The sequence below is a fragment of the Cardiocondyla obscurior genome, linkage group LG07, assembly GCF_019399895.1.
Source record: "Cardiocondyla obscurior isolate alpha-2009 linkage group LG07, Cobs3.1, whole genome shotgun sequence".
In the NCBI taxonomy this organism is placed as follows: domain Eukaryota; kingdom Metazoa; phylum Arthropoda; class Insecta; order Hymenoptera; family Formicidae; genus Cardiocondyla; species Cardiocondyla obscurior.
In genome coordinates this window covers 662880-682564 of record NC_091870.1, presented here as the reverse complement: position 1 = coordinate 682564, position 19685 = coordinate 662880, and the positions used below count along the sequence as shown (strand labels likewise).

At 36.4% G+C, this 19685-nt stretch overlaps 2 protein-coding genes across 16 annotated transcripts in view; one reads left to right on the top strand and one right to left on the bottom strand.

Moving 5' to 3' along the window:
• Nucleotides 1-19685, top strand: part of Mhc (myosin heavy chain) — a 42230-nt gene that overhangs the window by 3440 nt on the left and 19105 nt on the right. For 4 of the 14 annotated variants that reach the window (XM_070658804.1, XM_070658806.1, XM_070658794.1 and 1 more), the window contains exons 3-13: nucleotides 1748-1891; nucleotides 3416-3572; nucleotides 3811-4043; nucleotides 4340-4403; nucleotides 5013-5111; nucleotides 6727-6830; nucleotides 11443-11580; nucleotides 11770-12039; nucleotides 14653-14823; nucleotides 18871-19050; nucleotides 19213-19637. In XM_070658804.1, coding sequence (XP_070514905.1) covers nucleotides 1748-1891; nucleotides 3416-3572; nucleotides 3811-4043; nucleotides 4340-4403; nucleotides 5013-5111; nucleotides 6727-6830; nucleotides 11443-11580; nucleotides 11770-12039; nucleotides 14653-14823; nucleotides 18871-19050; nucleotides 19213-19637 — 1985 coding nt within the window. Of the gene's footprint in view, nucleotides 1-1533; nucleotides 1678-1747; nucleotides 1892-3415; nucleotides 3573-3810; nucleotides 4044-4339; nucleotides 4404-5012; nucleotides 5112-5606; nucleotides 5711-6726; nucleotides 6831-9021; nucleotides 9126-11442; nucleotides 11581-11769; nucleotides 12040-12771; nucleotides 12943-14652; nucleotides 14824-15628; nucleotides 15800-16886; nucleotides 17058-17573; nucleotides 17745-18870; nucleotides 19051-19212; nucleotides 19638-19685 lie in introns of all 14 variants that reach the window. The other 10 variants (XM_070658805.1, XM_070658799.1, XM_070658808.1 and 7 more) reach the window with 8 other exon arrangements.
• Usp30 (ubiquitin specific protease 30) overlaps nucleotides 1-19685 on the bottom strand; it is a 44565-nt gene that overhangs the window by 14244 nt on the left and 10636 nt on the right. The window lies entirely within an intron of this gene.

Sequence of the window (19685 nt, the reverse complement as noted above, 5' to 3'; positions counted from 1 at the left end):
TCGTATGATTTTTCGGGTGTCGGGGAAGCGGCGGAAGGGGACGTCTGTTTACGGCACGGTGATTTCCATCGATTGCCATGGAAGGATCGAGGCGCGATTTCTCCCTCCGCCTAGGCGATTTTTTAGCCGGCACGGCTGGCCAAGGGAGACAGAGAGAGAGAGAGAGAGAGAGAGAGAGAGAGAGAGAGAGAAAAACAGGAAGGGTAAGAAAGAGGGAGAGAGGAGTTTCGCTGGCTTCTATATATATAAAAAGAAGGGGGAGGAACGGGGATCTTGCTGACGATCTATTTTTGGAGAACAGAAAACCGGCCGCGAGTCGCCGCTGCCGCCACCGACGGCGACGGCGTCGAGCACTTACGACCTTCTGTCACCCGGCCGGCCGAAGGTGTAGGCTTTCTTTTCAGACGGAAATAAAGTCGCTCTCGAGCTTGAAATCTGTCAAAAAGTGCATTACGTAAAGAACGGCTTTCTGCCACCCGTCCCGGCGGGTGGAAATACACGACGATGATTAGTCTTCGGAGCGACGGACTCTCTCTCTCTCTTCCCATCGACGTTATTTTTCCGGTTACCGCAGCAAAGAGAAACAAGCCAAAAAAATTCTAATGGCTTTTAAAATTCTTTTTCTTCACACGTCAAACGCAGGAAGGCAAGAAACAGGGATTGGAAAAACTTTTCTAAACGCACAAATAATTTTGTTTGCAATTAATTTTGTAACTTTAATTAATATTAATCGCGTTTAGGCTTCCGCGAAGAAGCTGCCCTTATTCTCGTTCGAGTTCCGCTCAAACTCGTGAAACAAACCGGCCCCAATATCCGTGTGTCTCCGCGTAACGCACGTCGATTACATAATGGTTCAGCAAACCTATGTCACCACACGTTGCCTCGTTACGACTGTAAGCTCGAACGCTATTGTTAGAATCGCTGTCGCTAGCGCCTGGCGTAATAATAAGCCGAAACGCTACTTCTCGAAACGCGGGTCAATGTATTTTTAGAACAGCAACCGAGTGCGGGGTTCGTGAAAAATGCCGCGAGAGAGAAAGAAAAGAGAGAGGATGAGATAAACGAAGGCACAGAGATATCATTGATCGTTGCCAAAAAATCTTTTTACGCAATTAAATTCATTTAGGAAAAAAAAAAACACCGTGTCGTCTTCCTCCATTTCTTATCCACATTTTGTAAGTTTTCTAAATACAGATTAACTACTTTTTCTAATGCCACTAATCAATAAATGACACTTGAAAAGATAAATGAATTATATCGTGTTTTCAAGATTTATCTTTGTTTGCAAAATGTGATTATAATGCTTAGTTAGTTAATTATAAATCTTAATAAATTTTTGCAATTAAATTATAAATTAAATTGAAGGAATATATTTCGGGATATAATTAAATTGAGAATATAGAATTTAAATATATTTAAATTCCGATATATTATCCATTTCTCGTACTACTTCGAGAGATTGATAACGGAACCATTCGATTAATACAATGGCGAGAGAAAAAAAGGTAGAAAAAAAAAAAAATGCTCGCGCAGACGAAACAGTTTCGCAAGGACCAGCTGTCCCAAGTGAACCCACCGAAATTCGAGAAAGCCGAAGACATGGCCGACCTGACCTACTTGAACGAGGCATCGGTGTTGCACAATTTGAAGCAGCGCTACTACGCCAAACTGATCTACGTAAGTCGATTGTCGTGATCACGTTACTAACGCAGCTTTTTTTTCTCTTTCCTTTTGGAACCGATGACAGACCAGGGACTACAAGAAGGACCAGCTGCAGCAAGTAAACCCGCCCAAGTATGAGAAATGCGAGGACATGTCCAATTTGACCTACCTCAACGATGCTTCGGTCCTCCACAATTTGAAGCAGCGTTACTACGCCAAGCTCATCTACGTAAGGCTCCTCACTCCCCGTGGGAAGATGCTCGCAACCCCATCTCCCTTCTCTTTGCCCGAGAATGCGGAGGACTTTTTGGCTTTGTCTGACCATGAGTGTCCCCGTTCAACTTGCGAGCGATTTTCCTTTTCGTGTGCTTCCGAAGAATCGGGTCGTCGCTTAAAACGCCAAGACGCGTCCAGCGACGTCTCACAGGGTTCTTCGACTTTAGTCGTCGTTCGCCATCGGTGACAGATGTTCACCGGGATGCACAAATCTTCAGGAACGTCGTCGTAATCAGGACAATATGTTGCGACGTCTCCTGGTTTCTCTATTCTTTTTTTTTTTTTTTTTTTTTTTTTTAATTGTTCCTTCTTCCATTGAACGAGAATTTTTTTTCCTTCACCGTTCGATATTTTTACTATCAATAAATGCATGATTTTTTTTATATTTATCATATTTTGACTTTTTTTTTGTGAGAGAGCGACGTCGTTACGAAAGCACTATGACGTGCTGCGACGTCTCTTTAATTTTTTACTTTTTGTTTTTTATTATATTTATTACATTTTTAGTTTCGTCTGAAAATGCATGATTTTTTTTCCTTTTTCTTTTGAGAAAATTGTCGCGCAAAGCACAATGACGTGCCGCGACGTTTTGTTATTTTTTTTTTCACGTTTGTGAAAGTTATTTTTTTCTTTTCGGATTGGTAAAATGCTTGTTACGTCGGCCAACTTTTCGCAAGGTTCTCTTCGATTTGATTCGCATGCAGAATGCGCAATCAATTCGTTTTCCACATATTGTCAATGTTTGATTTCTGAATGTTGTATTCGTTGATCGAGTGCGCTCCAAAATCCACGTGCTCACAAAGTGAAGATTTTGAAGGATACTCTCGTTTCAAGACACGAGTGGCATCCATCACGATGGGAGATGGACTACTTCTGCATCAGCATTCTATTTTTATTTCTATATATATTTTTTTTCGTCGATCTTGTTGTATTATTTTATAAAATTATTTCAACAAAAAAATTTTAGTAATTTTATTAATAAAAATATATTAATTTATTCATATAAAACTTGAAGTAATTATTTCTTTAAAAATTAACACAAAGAAATAATGCAGCAGTATCGACAATGTATTTTGTAGACAAACTTCAACTATTTAAATTTCTTTAAAATATAATTCTAATTCAAGAAAATTTTTTTTTATTAAATAACTCATTTTATCGTCACGTCTGAAGGAATTTTTATAATTAAAAGTCCTGTAACTTTTATATTTTATATTCTTACGTGATGTACATAAGTTAAATTAATTGTATGTGATATACAACTCTCTTTACCGATCTCGTGAAATTTTTACAGTTGCAGTCTATCTACAATTTTTTGTGTATGTCGTCTTCGACTCTTGTGCGAGCGAAATAGATTGCACGCCGAGAATCGAGATAATTATTTTCGTTCTGGCGAGCCGTAAAGACCGGTCAAGCCATGAAACGTTCCTCAAAGCCTCGACTCGCTCGTTCTATAAACGATGGTTGATTTTTGCAGACCTATTCCGGCCTATTCTGCGTGGCTATCAATCCCTACAAAAGATTCCCCGTGTACACCAGCAGGTGCGCCAAATTATACCGCGGCAAAAGGCGTAGTGAGGTGCCACCACACATTTTCGCTATTTCTGACGGAGCTTACGTGAACATGCTCACCAGTAAGTACAAAACTATCACACATATATCACGAAAAATAATTTCAAGATAATATCATTAAGAAAAATTCTTTACTTTATAAAAAATTGAAACGTCAAATCGATTATCCTAATAACAATCTACATTAACTTGCTCTGAGTAATCAAATTAATCGTTGGTCATTTTATTCACATCGAGGCTGAGGTTTTTTTTTTATTCCGCACGTTATAAAAAAATTTGTGTGTCCCTTGTTTCCGATAGACAACGAGAACCAGTCTATGTTGATCACCGGTGAGTCTGGTGCCGGAAAGACTGAGAATACGAAAAAAGTAATCGCGTACTTTGCCACCGTCGGTGCCTCGACCAAGAAAGATAAGGAGGATTCGGGAAGTCAGAAGAAGGGTTCTCTAGAGGACCAGGTCGTCCAAACCAACCCCGTCCTGGAGGCCTTTGGTAACGCCAAGACCGTCCGTAACGATAACTCCTCTCGTTTCGTAAGTGCTTCTATTTTAATGTGCTTAAGACGCGACGCGTTCGATGGGATAAAATATCCATTCCCACATTTCATGGAGATAAATGGTTGCGTACAAGCTACTATTTATACTTAATATTTTAATAATTTTTACATTATTTTAAATTTGTTATGCTAAACTTTTTCTTACATCTGTTTTAATTCAAAGAAAATAAGAACGTTTTTTTTACGACAACGGATTGTCGTCCACCGTAATTCAAATAATTAATCTTTTAATTATTAGATAAATTTATTATATCTTTCTTTCGTCTTGAATAGGGTAAATTCATCCGTATTCACTTCGGTCCTTCCGGAAAGCTGGCCGGTGCCGATATCGAAACATGTGAGTATCTTCGAACGTATTTTCGTACTTGACGCGGATTTTCCGTCCCGGAAAAGAAATTGACATGCAGTTATTAATTTTACACAGTTAATCGCATCCGGCGTTTAGTAGTCACGTCAAGGTGACGGAAGGCGTACGCGTTTATTATCGTCACGACGCAAACGCACACCTCGGAGGCGCAGTTGGCGTCGATTCGCGATTTACATCGTCGTTCTTCAATTGCGTCCGGTTATTTTTGCGACCGTTTCATTTCGTATCGTTTGGCTTAAAATCCACTCGCATCGTCGTCGTGATTTTCTTGCTCGATCCAAGCATTATAAACGACAATGTATGGATAAAGTATTTTTATGCATGCTGCTATTTTCTAATCAAATTATTTTATTATTGACAGACGCGGTCAATTTTATTAATGAAGATATTATTTAAAGCAAAATGTTTACGCAATATTATTTTAATGAAAATTTAATTGCTACATTTGTACAAAGAAACGGAGCGTGCGAAATCTTATGTAGAATATTTCGTGCAAAGATATTTCTTTCTATAAAAAAATACATTTTTAATTTATAATTTTAAATACATTTTTTTTAATAATTTTTTCTTCTTGTATAGATCTGTTGGAGAAGGCTCGTGTAATTTCTCAACAAGCACTCGAGCGTTCCTACCACATTTTCTATCAGATGATGTCCGGATCAGTGAAAGGACTGAAGGGTAAGATCATTAATATTCCGCGTGAGAGAAATCCAAATACGATTCGCATTATATTTTCCCCATAGGATCATATTGACAAATGATTGCTACCTCGAGAAAAATAGAATTTAATACAATTATTTCTGCAAAGAAAGTTAATTACGCAAATTTATTACGATTACGATGAAAGAAATAATTGATGCGATAACTCAACGAAATTACAAAAAAAAAAATTAATTGTACTTTCTAGATTTAGTGTAACGTATGATAATTAATTATTCTTCGGGAGATAATAAATTAATTTTTCTCGAGCTAGCGATTTTTTTTTTCCGGAGCATTCGTGAATGCTCTTGCTGATAACGAGATCAGTTCGGGAAGATAAGACAGGTACTGCGGAGTCCGAAAGAAAAACAGGTTTCGCGCGAACGATGCGGGATATTATCCGAAGGGTTGCCTTTTATCCTCGCGCGCATCAGAAAATGTTCTCACTGCCAAAATTATCCTCATTCCACGCAGAGATGTGCCTCCTATCGAACGACATCACCGAATACTACTTCGTATCTCAGGGCAAGACAACGATCCCGAACGTCGACGACGGCGAAGAGTGTCTGCTGACCGACGTAAGGCCCTGACGATGACGAATATCGCAGGATATCTAGCCTCTTGTTTACCTTTATCCCCTTGTACATGATACCTTAGATCGGTGCCTGACCACAGTTGGCGATTTTCGTGGATTAACCGTGAATTGCCTGGAAGAACTGTAGCAGGCAATTCGTAACGCCTCTAAAACGAGGTATTATGAGAGAAACGTGTCTATTAAGATCGATCTTGAATAAAATTTTTGACGCTGCAAAAGCTCACAAGCTTGCTAAAATTCTAATCCGCAAAATAAAATTCAAAAATTTTAATTAGAGCTCTTAAGCATATTATTAAAGTACTTAGTTTTTATTAAAAAAAAAAAGAACAAGATAATTATTTTTTAAAGTAGAAACTCGACGATAGCTGCGTGTCTCTCATAGAACAGCGTGCCAGTACTGTAGATTTCTCTTTGCGAGATGGTTGGGACACTTTGTATATAATTATATCCTCCTAGCAAGGCGTAATCCGCAAAAGGAGTAGCGGTATTTTGCAGAGCTATACCGTAGAAACGTATTTCTAGCGTAGAGTATTTTGAGAACATGTATGTACATACGTAAGTTAACATCGTAGACGAAGAATCATTCCAAAACCGGTGTCTGAATCAGAAAATTTTACTTAAAAATCTAGTAAAATCGTGTTAAAATATTTACAAAAAATTAATTTGAAAAATTTAATTCTAAAAATTTTAAGAATTTAATTAAGAACTTATTTAATTTATTAAATTTTTTGAGGAAGACTCGGAAAGCTTTGACAGTTTCTTCGTCGAACTGATGAACCCCTGATGAACGCAGGTGGCATCTTGTTGCCGTCCTTTTCCCGCCGAGATTTCCTTCACTTTGAGATGCAGTTGAGAGAGCCCGCAACCCCACGAGGGTTCATAGATTCCCCTGTAGATACGACCTTTAGATAGTACGATGGAAAGCCACCAGGAAATGGCCGGCATCGGTTGTTCTAACCACCTGCATGTTTTCTTTCTTTCTATCTGGTCACCCTGTAGAGATGTGTCTGCTGTCCAACAACATCACCGACTACTACTTTGTATCGCAAGGCAAGACGACGATTCCTGGCCTCGATGACGGCGATGAGCTTGTGGTTACCGATGTAAGTGCAATGACCTGGACCAGCTGGCGTCATTAGTCGCGCCAGCGGAAAATTTTCAGCCAAATTCAATTAGAAGTAATTTAAAATAAACTCTCAAAGGTATTTAATACCGTCTGCGCTTAATATTTTTTTATAAAGAATTATTTTTATTCGTTTAAACGACGTATATTTAAAGCGATATATTTTTAATTAATCTTTCATACTTTATTAAATTTTTTCCCATCGCCGTACTCTTCTGCGGCGAAAGATAATTTTTTTACGCTATTTATATCTGCATATAAAGTCTGTTTTTGAAATTAGTTAAATCGTCAATTTTATTTGTAGACGAATTGTTTTATTTTCAAAGCCTGCTGGTCCAATTCTCTGAGCACTAGCTCCTCTGTGTATGTAATTGTCGCCTTTCCATAGCGACCGCTTTTGGAAAAGTGTCGTCGCTCATTAAATTACGCCAAGCGTGACGATTCTTTTCTATACATGTGAAATTTTTGTGTCAGCTTCTATTGACTGCCTGTATTTTGTACATGTTAATGTTGATCTGTGCTATGATCTCTTCTTATGTGCTATCTACATTTCTCAATGTTTCTCTTTCTTTCTCTTTCTCTATCTCTTTCTCTTTGCTCTTTTTATTGCAGCTCATCAATGCGCCACGTGATTAACTGAACTTATTTTTACAGCATTACATGCGGATATTTATATATCATTATTTACTTCTCTTTCCTTCATTTTTCTGTACTTTACTCTATCCTTTCTTCTTCTTTATTGCATTATCATTTATCGTTTTTTTCAGCAAATACTCTCCGTAAATAACATGCTATTATTTTCTTCTGTCGCGAGCATCGACGACATTAATCACTTTTTGATATAAAATATTTTAAATATTTTAAATAAATTCTATAGAATTTACTTTGTAAATCATTAATAATCGATTTAATTATTGATAAAGTTATTCCGCTAATATTTTTAAAAATTACTATTGAATTAATTAAAACATTATTTCTTAATATAATTATATTTTTCGAGAGAAAAGGCAAAATATTTTTGTATAATGGCAAAAAGAACAATGTCGACAATGATCACGATCGCTCGCTAGTCGATTACTGATCGAACATTGATAGAAAAAAAGAATGAACTAATACAGAACTGACTCTTCTGGGCACCCGGGTCAGCGACTATTGGTACATTTGCCAGGGTAAAACCAGAATTCCGGGAGTCAACGATTGCCTACAAATGGAAGCAACGGACGTAAGTCCAATCCCAGGGTGTCTACAAGCCTCGGCGAAATTCAGACTCCCTTTTGGCTTTTTGTGAAATTATTCAATAATAATATTAATTCACTTTGAAACAATTTCTCCTTATTATAAAATATTAAAGAATTAGTATGAAAAAAAAAGATTAAAATTTCACTGTGATTTACTGTTCGAATAGTTAAAATCTTTAAATATTTTATTTATTATTTTAATTACTATATAATCGCAGTTACATATTTTACAAAGCCGTTTTTGAATAATTAAATTTTATTCTTTATTGAAATTAATTTTAAATAAATTTTAATTCGATCAATGCAAATAAGAATTAGTCTTCTGTTTTCTTTATCAATGAGCAAAGTGGTGCTGAAATTTGGCCGAGGATTCGTCACCTCCTCGCCCCCCGCCTGCGAAAGCTGCCTGCCACCGCAATCGGGGTGCGGGGACATTGGGAGCGCGAAACTTACGCTGAAGAAATATTCTCTTCCAAGATAGAAACTCATCGTTCCCATTTACCCGCTCCCCGATATGCCGACCTCAATATTATTTCTCGTCCCATATGTGTTAGGCTGTTGATAAAGCACGCACGCAAATGTCGTAGCACTATCGTCGTTTTTTTCCGTCCCTTCGAAACTCAATCATCATCCAAAAAGATTTTTCTCGTTAATTAAATTAAATTAAAAAAAAATTCCTTAAACCTCAAAGATATACATTTTTTTCGTAACAAAAGTAAAAGACACTTTTTTTTTTTTTTAATGTTAGAAAGGTCTTTGAGTCTCAAAAATTGGCAGCGCAATCGATTGAGGATCTAAGCTCAACGTTGAAAGTTGATCCACGATTAAGGACAGATCGAAAGTCAGATCGCGGGGGTTCACAAGACGCGACTGAGATTGAAACGAATTCTAGAGCTGTATTTTAAACATGTTATTCTTCGAAATGCTTCGCAGACAACTGTTTCTTGTCCAACAACATATACGACTATGTCAACGTGTCTCAAGGAAAAATCACGATCCCCAACGTCGACGATGGCGAGGAATGTTTACTGACGGACGTAAGTCCTTAGATATTACCCCAGTTGTAAAAAGAATATTCTCCTCTCCCCTCACTCCCTTTCGTTTTGTAAAATTCTCGATCTCGTATCTTTAGATGATATGAATGAACCTACTTATACACGAACGACGTGGATTAAAAAAAAAAAAAATACAATGGTTATAGCAAAACTTAATAAATAATAGTAATTTATTAAGTAATTTTTTGAAGATTTACGTCGTTGCCGTTTTTCTGTCCTAAGTATTGGGTAATTTTATAAATACCGACAATATTAAGCAACAATACATATATTAAAAAAAAATGTAATATTAATTTTTTAAGGTTCTGTTATCAATTTTTTTTAATTATTGTGTTATTGTGTTAATTTATTAATTTATTTTAATATTTAAACAAGCCTAAAGAAATGCTAAAATAATATTTTAAGTATAAAATTAATATTTCTTTTTTTTTAACAATAATGTTACTTAATATAAATCTTATCACATATTCTTTATATTAATATTTTTTATCAGAGTTAGTTCTCAATAGATATAACATAAATTAATTATTATTAAAAAATATGAAAGCAAATTACATATTACGTATAAATTAAATTAAATTTTAATAGATGGATTGTTGCTGTATTGTCGTCGAATTCTGTGCAATGTACTATATAATTAATAGTACAATATTTTCGAGTTCTCTTCCAGTAGTATTGGTCCCCCCCCTTTTTTTTACCTACTCCAGTTTTTTGGCCTGGAGCAATTTAAAAAAATGTTGAAAGACTTCTTTTTTTATCTCGATTTAAAGAGATTCAGCATCACCTCGAATGTCATGCCCCAGTAGTTTATAACCCTGTTGATTTTTCCATCCTCTTTCCTTGAACAGTAGTTACTTCTCCTGTGAGAAGTCCTATCCCAGGTTGAAACTTTGGTAGACTTGATCAGAGACGCGGCCTCGAGGAAGCGATTCTTCATTGATCGAGTGCGACGTCGAAATTCGTAAGGAAGATCCAAGCTGCCCCTCAAAGAGGCGAGGGGGTTGGAACCAAGACCGCGAAGGAATTCGTTCAGGCTGACCCTGAAAACCTCTTTACCACAAAGAAGGCAATTTGCGACGAGCACGATCTAGAGATCAAGCTCGCGATTTTCTCGTCTTCTACGTATTTTCTTCTTCTTTTTACTCTTACTTTCGTGGTCCTAAGGGATTACGTAGAGGGTGTTAATTCGCATTGACACCCAAAATTTAAAAATTAAACAAAAAAAAAAAGCTATCGCCACGTAACACGAGCTTCGCTTTCGCTTTTTTGGCTTGCCATTCTTGTAAAAACAAGCTTTGCTTCCACTTGGTTTCACCAGTTAATTCAATTTTTTTTTTTTAAACTTATATAACTGAAACTAAATATAAAAATTGATTGACAATTAATATCAATTTTTGATCAACTTTAATAAATTTTAATTCTATTTCGATTGATTGAGAATTAATTGATCTATGATTTTAACGATCGATAGTTATCACAAATTAAAAAACTTATTACTAAATTGTACTTGATAAATAAAAAAAAAAAATTTATATTAATATATAATAAGATAGAAAATTTTTGTATTAAAAAAAAGATTAAGTTTTTTTGATTGATTGTAATTGATTAATTTTAATTAATATTTTGGTGAAATCAAGTTTTATGCCAAGCCTGGCTTTCTATCTTTCTCTTTCTCTTTCTCGCTTTATTTCTCATGCAGCTTCTATGCACGTAACCGAACGATTTACCACGTAACTGATTACATCGGTCGTTCGCCGTGCTTAAAAACATTTGTGTTGTCCGTGTCCTTTATTAATCCGCTTCTCAATGTAAGCCCGAGTGGAAATTGAACTTAATCGTTATCTAATGATCAGCTAGCCAATTCGTGATTTATCTCGCAGCTGTCTGCTGCGCGAAACGACCTTACGCAACGCACTAGTTACAAAATCAGAATATCTGGATGAATTTCCACTCGGAAGTTTACTCGTTAATAAGTTAAATTGATAATGAAAAACACAGTAGACGAGTGATTAGGGATCGTTCTTTTTTCTGATCCCTTATCTGAATTTGAATTGCGAGAGATAATAATACAGAACTTATTAAATTATACTTCAAGACTTCTAAAATCAGCGATAAATATTTAACTCAATTTTTAATTGTGTCTGATAAAATTTAGAAATAGAATTATAAATTTTAAAAAATATAAGGCACGTTTAAGAAATTTATTAAGTCTCTCGCCAATCAATTTCTCGTATTTAGAACAATTCGTTAGAATATTAACGGGACTGGCTTTGCTAATAAAATTTTTTTTCGATAACAGCAAGCTTTCGACGTATTGGGCTTTACTCAGGAAGAGAAGGATGACATCTACAAGATCACGGCGGCCGTCATGCACATGGGTGGAATGAAATTCAAGCAAAGGGGTCGTGAGGAACAGGCCGAAGCTGATGGCACTGAGGTACGTATTTTACAATTAATGCTATTACTCAAAAACTAATTATATTGCCATCGATACAAAGATTTAATTTTTAATTTTAAATTTAAATTTTTATTATTTATTCAGTTTAAATGTCATTATTATTTTATTTTTTTTTGGCGCAGTAAAAATGCAGTAGGGAGGAAAGTGTTATAATATTTCTCATTATAGGAAGGTGAGCGCGTGGCTAAGCTGCTTGGCTGCGACTGTGCCGATCTTTACAAGAACTTGCTGAAACCAAGGATCAAGGTCGGTAACGAGTTCGTCACCCAGGGTCGCAACAAGGACCAGGTAGCCTATTCCGTAGGCGCCATGTCGAAGGCGATGTTCGACAGGCTATTTAAATGGCTGGTAAAGAAGTGTAACGAGACCCTGGATACTAAGCAGAAGAGGCAGCACTTTATCGGTGTACTGGATATCGCCGGTTTTGAGATTTTCGACGTAAGTTTTTCCCGAGGGATTTTTACAAATATACAAACATATATACGCATATATGCAACGTGACCGTCGACGATTTTTGCATAGAATTCTCGCAAAAATTTAGTAGTCTTCTTACATTCCGTCATTTGTCGTTGGTTAAAATTTTTTGGAATCGTTATCGTTTTTTTAATGTCTCGTATAATCTCAAACAATTTATATAACAATTAAACGATGCTTCTTATCTATCTTTAACATAAAAAAATCGGACCAATAGTAAAATTAAAGCTAAACGATTTTTGCGAATGAAATTTTATGCAAATTTAATATTAAGTAAATTAATTCTTTTATATTGATTTTTATTTTAATTATCTAGATGCCTAATGTTAAAAATTAGCAGAACAAATTTTCTTAGCATTGCACAGTTTTTCTGATAGTTTTATATACATATAAAAAATTAATTATACATATAATAAGACAGGGAAAAATCTCTTTTCTTTTTTGAATCGTCGACGTGAACGAAAATATAATCGAATACACGAAAAAAGGAAGGATACCGAAAGCGCGACGTAGTTCCTCGCACTTTCGATTCATACAGACTTCACTTTTCTTCACGACAAAGTAAAAACAGGAGAGATAAAACGTGAACGAGAAGTGAATCGTGATTCACGAGCCGTTTCGTACCTCTGTCGAAGTCGTCGAGAAGTCTCCTCGAGAAATCCGATAATTATATCTCGTTACCTCGGTGTCTCGTAGTATAACGGCTTCGAGCAGCTCTGCATCAACTTCACCAATGAAAAGTTGCAGCAGTTCTTTAATCATCACATGTTCGTCCTCGAGCAAGAGGAATACAAGAAAGAGGGCATCGTCTGGCAATTCATTGACTTCGGCATGGACTTGCTAGCTTGTATCGAGTTGATCGAGAAGGTGAACGATCGATCCGCCCACCTCCCTTTCGTTTCTCAATCTCTCTAGGAGATGATTTAAGGTCCTGCACGTTATCTTATCGTTAGTCTCAATGAAGTATGAGTTTCTCCACTGTCCCTTGGAGGCTGTCGTAAATTTCAACGTTTACTTAGATGTTATTTATTGTTAGACCCTCTGATTGAATTTGCATCGTGTCCCGAATAGTCTCGATAATTAGTAGTATTTATTGAATAATTTTGTCAACGAATCCTTATTGTTAGACATCCCTCTTAAGTCACCGTAAAATTTAAGTAAGTTTTGGATGCGCCGTTGATTTCCCGAGTTTCTGTATTATCCCGTAAATTCTTGTTGGATGTGATGAGTAATTTTATTAATACTTTCGTCATTTTATCGTTCATAATATTATCAATTAACATCAAGCGAAGGAGGAATTAATTCTGAGTTTCAGTACGATTGATTATGAATTAATTTTTTTTACGTAAGAAACGCATGGTTTCGAAAGATCCCTCTTCGATTGCCCCGAATATCTCTGCACGATTCCATAGAAATATTCCATAGAAATAGCATAAATTTCTCCGATTAGAAAATAGGGAAACCTTTTATCGAGAATGCCCGTAGATACTTTTAGACGCTCTTAGATCTCCCGAAGAACGCTCATTCGCTCTGGTTCAAAGTGGAACAGCAGGTAAAGGGATTCATTTTTTTTCATTCGTGAAAGGAACATTCATTGTCATTTTTATCATCATCGAAACAGTGGACTTCACGTAGAGTAAATATGGTGTAGACACGATTAACCATTCGCCCCACGTCCTCTTTTTTTTTTTTGTATTGTATTGTACACACGTACGTTTAACTGTCTATTAGATAACAGGACAGTCAGAATCGCAGAACCACCTTTTTACTGTGGTTTTCCTACCGATGTAATTGATAGAGTTGGTAATGGTAATTGTTGGTCGTAGATTAACATTATTGGACCCTGTATATTTTATATTCATTAAGGTCAATCACAAATATTTGACACGTACGAGAATTGACTAAATTCAAAATTAAAATTAATACGTTTTTATTTATTAAATGCATTAGCTTTTTTTTTTTAATTATATAATTTGAAGTTTTATACTATCTGAAAGAAAAATTGCCGAATTATAAATCGTGACGATACTTCCACGAATAATAATATTAAAAATCAAATAGACATATTATTAATTAATTTTGAATTTAGCACGCTCTTGTTTGGAATTTTGTATCTCTCCGTGTTCTGAGTCACTGGAATATTCTTTGACAAGTTTGGACCTAAGAAAACGACCTCGTGCTAGGTCGCGATGCGATTAATACCAATCCATCCTGGCGATAAACGGTGCGCAACACCGCCAATTCGTATCACACGCCCTGCAGAAAAAAATCCCCGTAATGAGATTTTGATCGATCCGAAGTTTCGTGTCGATCGATAATAAAATTCGAATTTTACGAATCTATTTTTCTACCTCGTATCCCAGTTACAACGAGACGAAAAAAAAAAAAAAACTATATTACAAATTTTAATTGCATATTACTTGCCGCGAGACGAAACTTCGGATATAGACGTGTGTAAAAGACCTCTCAAAAGAAACAGGCCAAGAAAAAACCAAAAGAACAAAGTGTCAAGAAGAAAAAAAAAAAGAAAAAAAAAAGACATACACATACGCATGCCTGTTTCTTGCTCTCGAACAGTTCAACAGCTTCGAGCAGCTCTGCATCAACTTCACCAACGAGAAGCTGCAGCAGTTCTTCAATCATCACATGTTCGTCCTCGAACAAGAAGAATATACAAGGGAGGGCATTGAGTGGGCCTTCATAGATTTTGGCATGGACCTGGTCGCTTGTATCGATTTGATCGAGAAGGTACATTAGGACGACGGATCGATCGATTCCTGGCCGGTAAAAACCCAGGCAGACGGGTACGGCAGGAAGCAGAAGAGAACATAAAGCGCAAGCTGAATAACGAACGAATGATACCATACGAGAATTGAAATAGCTAAGCACGCGTATATCCCTGACAATTTATCACGGATCAGAGGATACCGCATTCTAACGCTTACTCTAAAACCAAAGTGATCGTCCACTGTTTTTTTTTTTTATCGTTAATCATTTATATTCATCCCTGATCTTTCTCCTTCCTATCTTTCTACTTGTATCGCCGATCTTACGGTTTCAGCATATATTGATTTCGATAAGCAAGTATTCCCGTCGCATTCTGCTTAGATTAGTTCTACTTTCCTCTTCTACGTAAAAGGCAAAATTTTATAGAAAATTAATTAATATCAAAGTGTTATCTAATAATTTTTTTTTTTTTATCAGATTTGTCTAATAATAATTACGTTATTGAAGATAAAAAGTAAAAATTTATTTATAAAGAAGTCTAATTAAAGTCAAATTCTTTTAATTTAATTCTTAATAATTTGAATTAATTTTTTCTAAAATATCAAAGATTAGAATTTGAAAAATTAATAAAATTGTTAAACTTAACACACATACGACACAGACATTTAATTTACTTTGTTCAAGTATTCGTCTCATTGATAATTATGTTTTTCTCTCTCTTTTTCCTTCCTCTACCTCAATTCTATTCGTCTGCCTACTCTCTTCTCTCCCGCTCTTGTTCCTGTCGCACGCCTACGCATTATGCAAATGCAAAAAAAAATGACAGTACAACGGCTTTGAGCAACTCTGCATCAACTTCACCAACGAGAAACTACAGCAATTTTTCAACCACCACATGTTCGTTCTCGAGCAAGAAGAGTACAAGAAGGAAGGCATCGATTGGGTGTTCATTGATTTCGGCATGGACTTGCTAGCTTGTATCGAGCTGATCGAGAAGGTATTGTCAATTATTTCAAATCAAGGCTTGAACAGATCGATCCAGCACCTTGGGACTTGATCGATCCCACGGACGACGTACGAGCAAGACATCGAACGAGCTTGAGCGAAACGATTTCTGGAACTTCGCAAGAATTATAAATGTTAATGTTGCTTTCCGGTTAATTTTCACCGGGTTTTCGTGCTTGTGTTGTAATCTTTCTGGCTCTTCGAAAACGACGAAGACGCCGACCGTATTTCGAAGATACTTAATACGGGCACCTGAGCTAGTCTTTTTTTCCTTTACGCCTTTAACGGTGTCCCGTTACATCCTCAACGGCACTAGAATCGTGCCTGAAAATTTTCCCCGAAATCGTTCAATGATTTGAACGATAATCAAACATCATCATTATTATTCTCGACGATTCATTCGATTTGGTTCGTAATTCTGCAAAGACCAGGACGAACCGTGAAGCAAAAAAAAAAATTAGAAATGAAGTAATTATATGTATATTATACGAGGGTAAAATTTAGTAATTAGGTCGCTTGAAAAGAGTGACGATTAATCTTTAATAATTAGTGATAAATTATATTTTCCCGCACGTACAAAAGCACATTGAGTGTCATCATGATACCATTTATCACGTAACGGCACATGCGAGTGTCTTTTTTATTTGTGCGATAAACTTGAAAAAAAAAAAAAAGAACAATTATATTTTTATTTAAATTTAAATAGATTTAATAGAAAATTATTTAAAATAATTATAAAATCTTAAAAATAATTTAAATTTATTATTAAAATTATTTTATGAAATTCTTATTATAATATTACATTATTATATTATTAAAAAATTTTCGAGTTTATCGCACATTTTACAATAAATCCCGAAGGGCACATCGAGTGCACTATCATTCCTCCCCTTTTGACCCAATCTTAGAATCGATGAAAGTTACAAGTCAAAATCATCGATCGAACGTTCTCCTTTGACGTTATCAGGCAGCATTAATGACGGCTGTTCCCACCTGTCTTTTTTTTTCTCTGTTCTTCGCTTAAACCCCCCGTTCGCATGGGCCCCCGTCCGCTCCGCTGCCGCTACTCGGTCGAGCAGTTCAACAGCTTCGAGCAGCTGTGCATCAACTTCACCAACGAGAAATTGCAGCAATTCTTCAACCACCACATGTTCATCCTCGAGCAAGAAGAGTACAAGCGCGAGGGCATTGAGTGGACATTCATTGACTTCGGCATGGACCTTCAGCAGACTATCGATTTGCTCGAGAAGGTATCACCCGGCCAAAGCGGATCGACGGATCGCGGGTCCGATCGCCGAGGAAATTCGGGATTTCTCCGAATACGCTCGAGACACATCGCGCTGAATGCGTTTCCTGTCTTGTCTGTCTGCTCGATCGAACACTAACACTACTTCCTACATGTCTTTACTCGGGCACTGTTATTTTTCTCGCCTCTCGTTACGTTAATCGAAGGACGAAATAATTTCTCTGCGAGTTAATATAACTTTTACAATTGATACGAGTGATATTATCTACGTTATCAAATAAATATCCATTATTTTTAATCGGTCAATTTATTATAAAATAATTTCAAGCATCGCCTTCGATTACGCTGCGAGAAGTCTTAACCGATCGAAAGATCAAAAAATCGAAGGGACACACGATACTGTCCTACCGATGCATTTTTTTTCCACTGTTCTCTCTTTTTTATTTCTTTTTCTCTTGCTCTCTTCCTCTCTTTCTCTCTCTGTGTGCCTGTGTGCATCGTGGTGCATGAACGAACGCAGTTCAACGGCTTCGAGCAGCTCTGCATCAACTTCACCAACGAGAAGCTGCAGCAGTACTTCAACCACCACATGTTCGTACTCGAACAGGAAGAGTACGAGCGCGAAGGTATCGCGTGGACCTTCATCGATTTTGGCTTGGACTTGGAGCCGACGATCAATCTGATCGAGAAGGTAAAGAAGGTCCGCGCGGGACACGGACTCGATATTCTCGATCGCTCAAATATGATCCAGTAATGTAGAAATTTGCGCTTGAATTTAGTTTGCTCGCAGAGTTTGTAGCCGTATTTGTGCTTTTCTTATTAATTTTATGCCTCCTCGTCTGCTGTGTGTACCTAATTACATAAGTACAACTTTCTTTACGTGGGTCTAGCGTGAAAATTTCAGTCGCGGTTCTTTCATTCATTTGACGAATTTAGAAAATAATTACATTAAGTTTTCTTAAATAAAATTAAATAAAAGTAATTATTTTAAGCATATTCTTATATTTTTTTATGTTTAAATAAATTGAGTTATATATTTTTTTATATTTAGATAAAGTTTATTTGCTTTCTAAATACAGAAAGGATCGTATTATAATTTTTGCATCAAGATTTTTTATTTAAATATATGAAATTATAATAATCACGATTATAAACTTACGCGGTGGACCCTAAATATCATGTATATATTAATTGCTGTAGCTTATAACGGATGAAAGGATCAATGCGACGGGATAGATAATTTTTTTGCTAAATGTAGAATTTTAAAGTATAAAGAAAATTAAATACCGAAGCATTGTTCCACAAAATCCATATTGTAGAATTATGATAATGCAATACTAAGAGCAGCGTTTTTTTTATACGTAGTCTGCAAAGAGTAATTATTAATCGACAATTAATTTATAAATTTTGTACTATGCTCAAAGGTATAATTGATTAACGGTCGCAAAAATAAAAGTATATTAATGTCGCAGTATCGAGCACAAGTAGATAACAAAATATATCAATAAATTACTTGGCATTTGTTTTCAATAAAAAGGCACTAACGAGATTTTCTACACGTAAAATATTTTGCAGACAATTTTAAAAATATTTTTGCACATCAAAAGCGCCTTCAATTTTTTTTCCCTACTGGTAAGACCTTAATACTAAAAATCAAACGCGATTTAGTAAAAAAAAAAGTTTACATATATAATTTAAAAGCGAGAAAGAAAATGACATCCGTATTCGCGTAACGCTACTCTTGGAAAATGCAAAATCTTACGAAACGTGATGGATTTTCATGCGTTCTTTTTTTCTTTCTTTCCTTTGCGACACAGCCTATGGGTATCCTCTCCATTCTTGAGGAAGAGTCTATGTTCCCCAAAGCCACCGACAAGACCTTCGAGGAGAAACTGAACAACAACCATCTCGGCAAGAGTCCCAACTATCTGAAGCCCAAGCCGCCTAAGCCGGGCCAGCAAGCGGCTCACTTTGCCATTGGCCATTATGCCGGCAACGTAAGAAATTCTTTTACTTTATGCGAAAGAAAATAAAATTTAATTTACTCGCGTGGGAAAATTCCGCAAGTAACATTTTCAATTATTACGAAGTGTTTTTTTTGCAAGAAATTAATTCTGTGCAGTTTGTGAAACGTAATTTAATTTCTTCGCTGATTTTAGGTACCGTACAACATCACTGGCTGGCTGGAGAAGAACAAGGATCCGTTGAACGACACGGTGGTCGATCAGTTCAAGAAATCTACTAATAAGCTGCTGATAGAGATCTTCGCCGACCATCCCGGTCAATCCGGTGACGCCGGCGGCGGCGGCGGCGGCGGCGGCAAGGGCGGACGTGGTAAGAAGGGCGGTGGTTTCTCCACTGTGTCGTCCTCCTACAAGGAGCAGTTGAACAACCTGATGACTACCCTACGAGCTACTCAGCCCCACTTTGTCCGTTGCATCATCCCGAACGAGTTGAAGCAGCCGGGTGTGATCGACTCCCACTTGGTCATGCATCAGCTTACTTGTAACGGTGTGCTTGAAGGCATCCGTATCTGTCGTAAAGGTTTTCCTAACAGAATGGTGTATCCTGATTTCAAGCTACGGTAAGAACCTTTTTTATCTTTTCTTTTCTTTTTTTTTTTTTTTTTTTT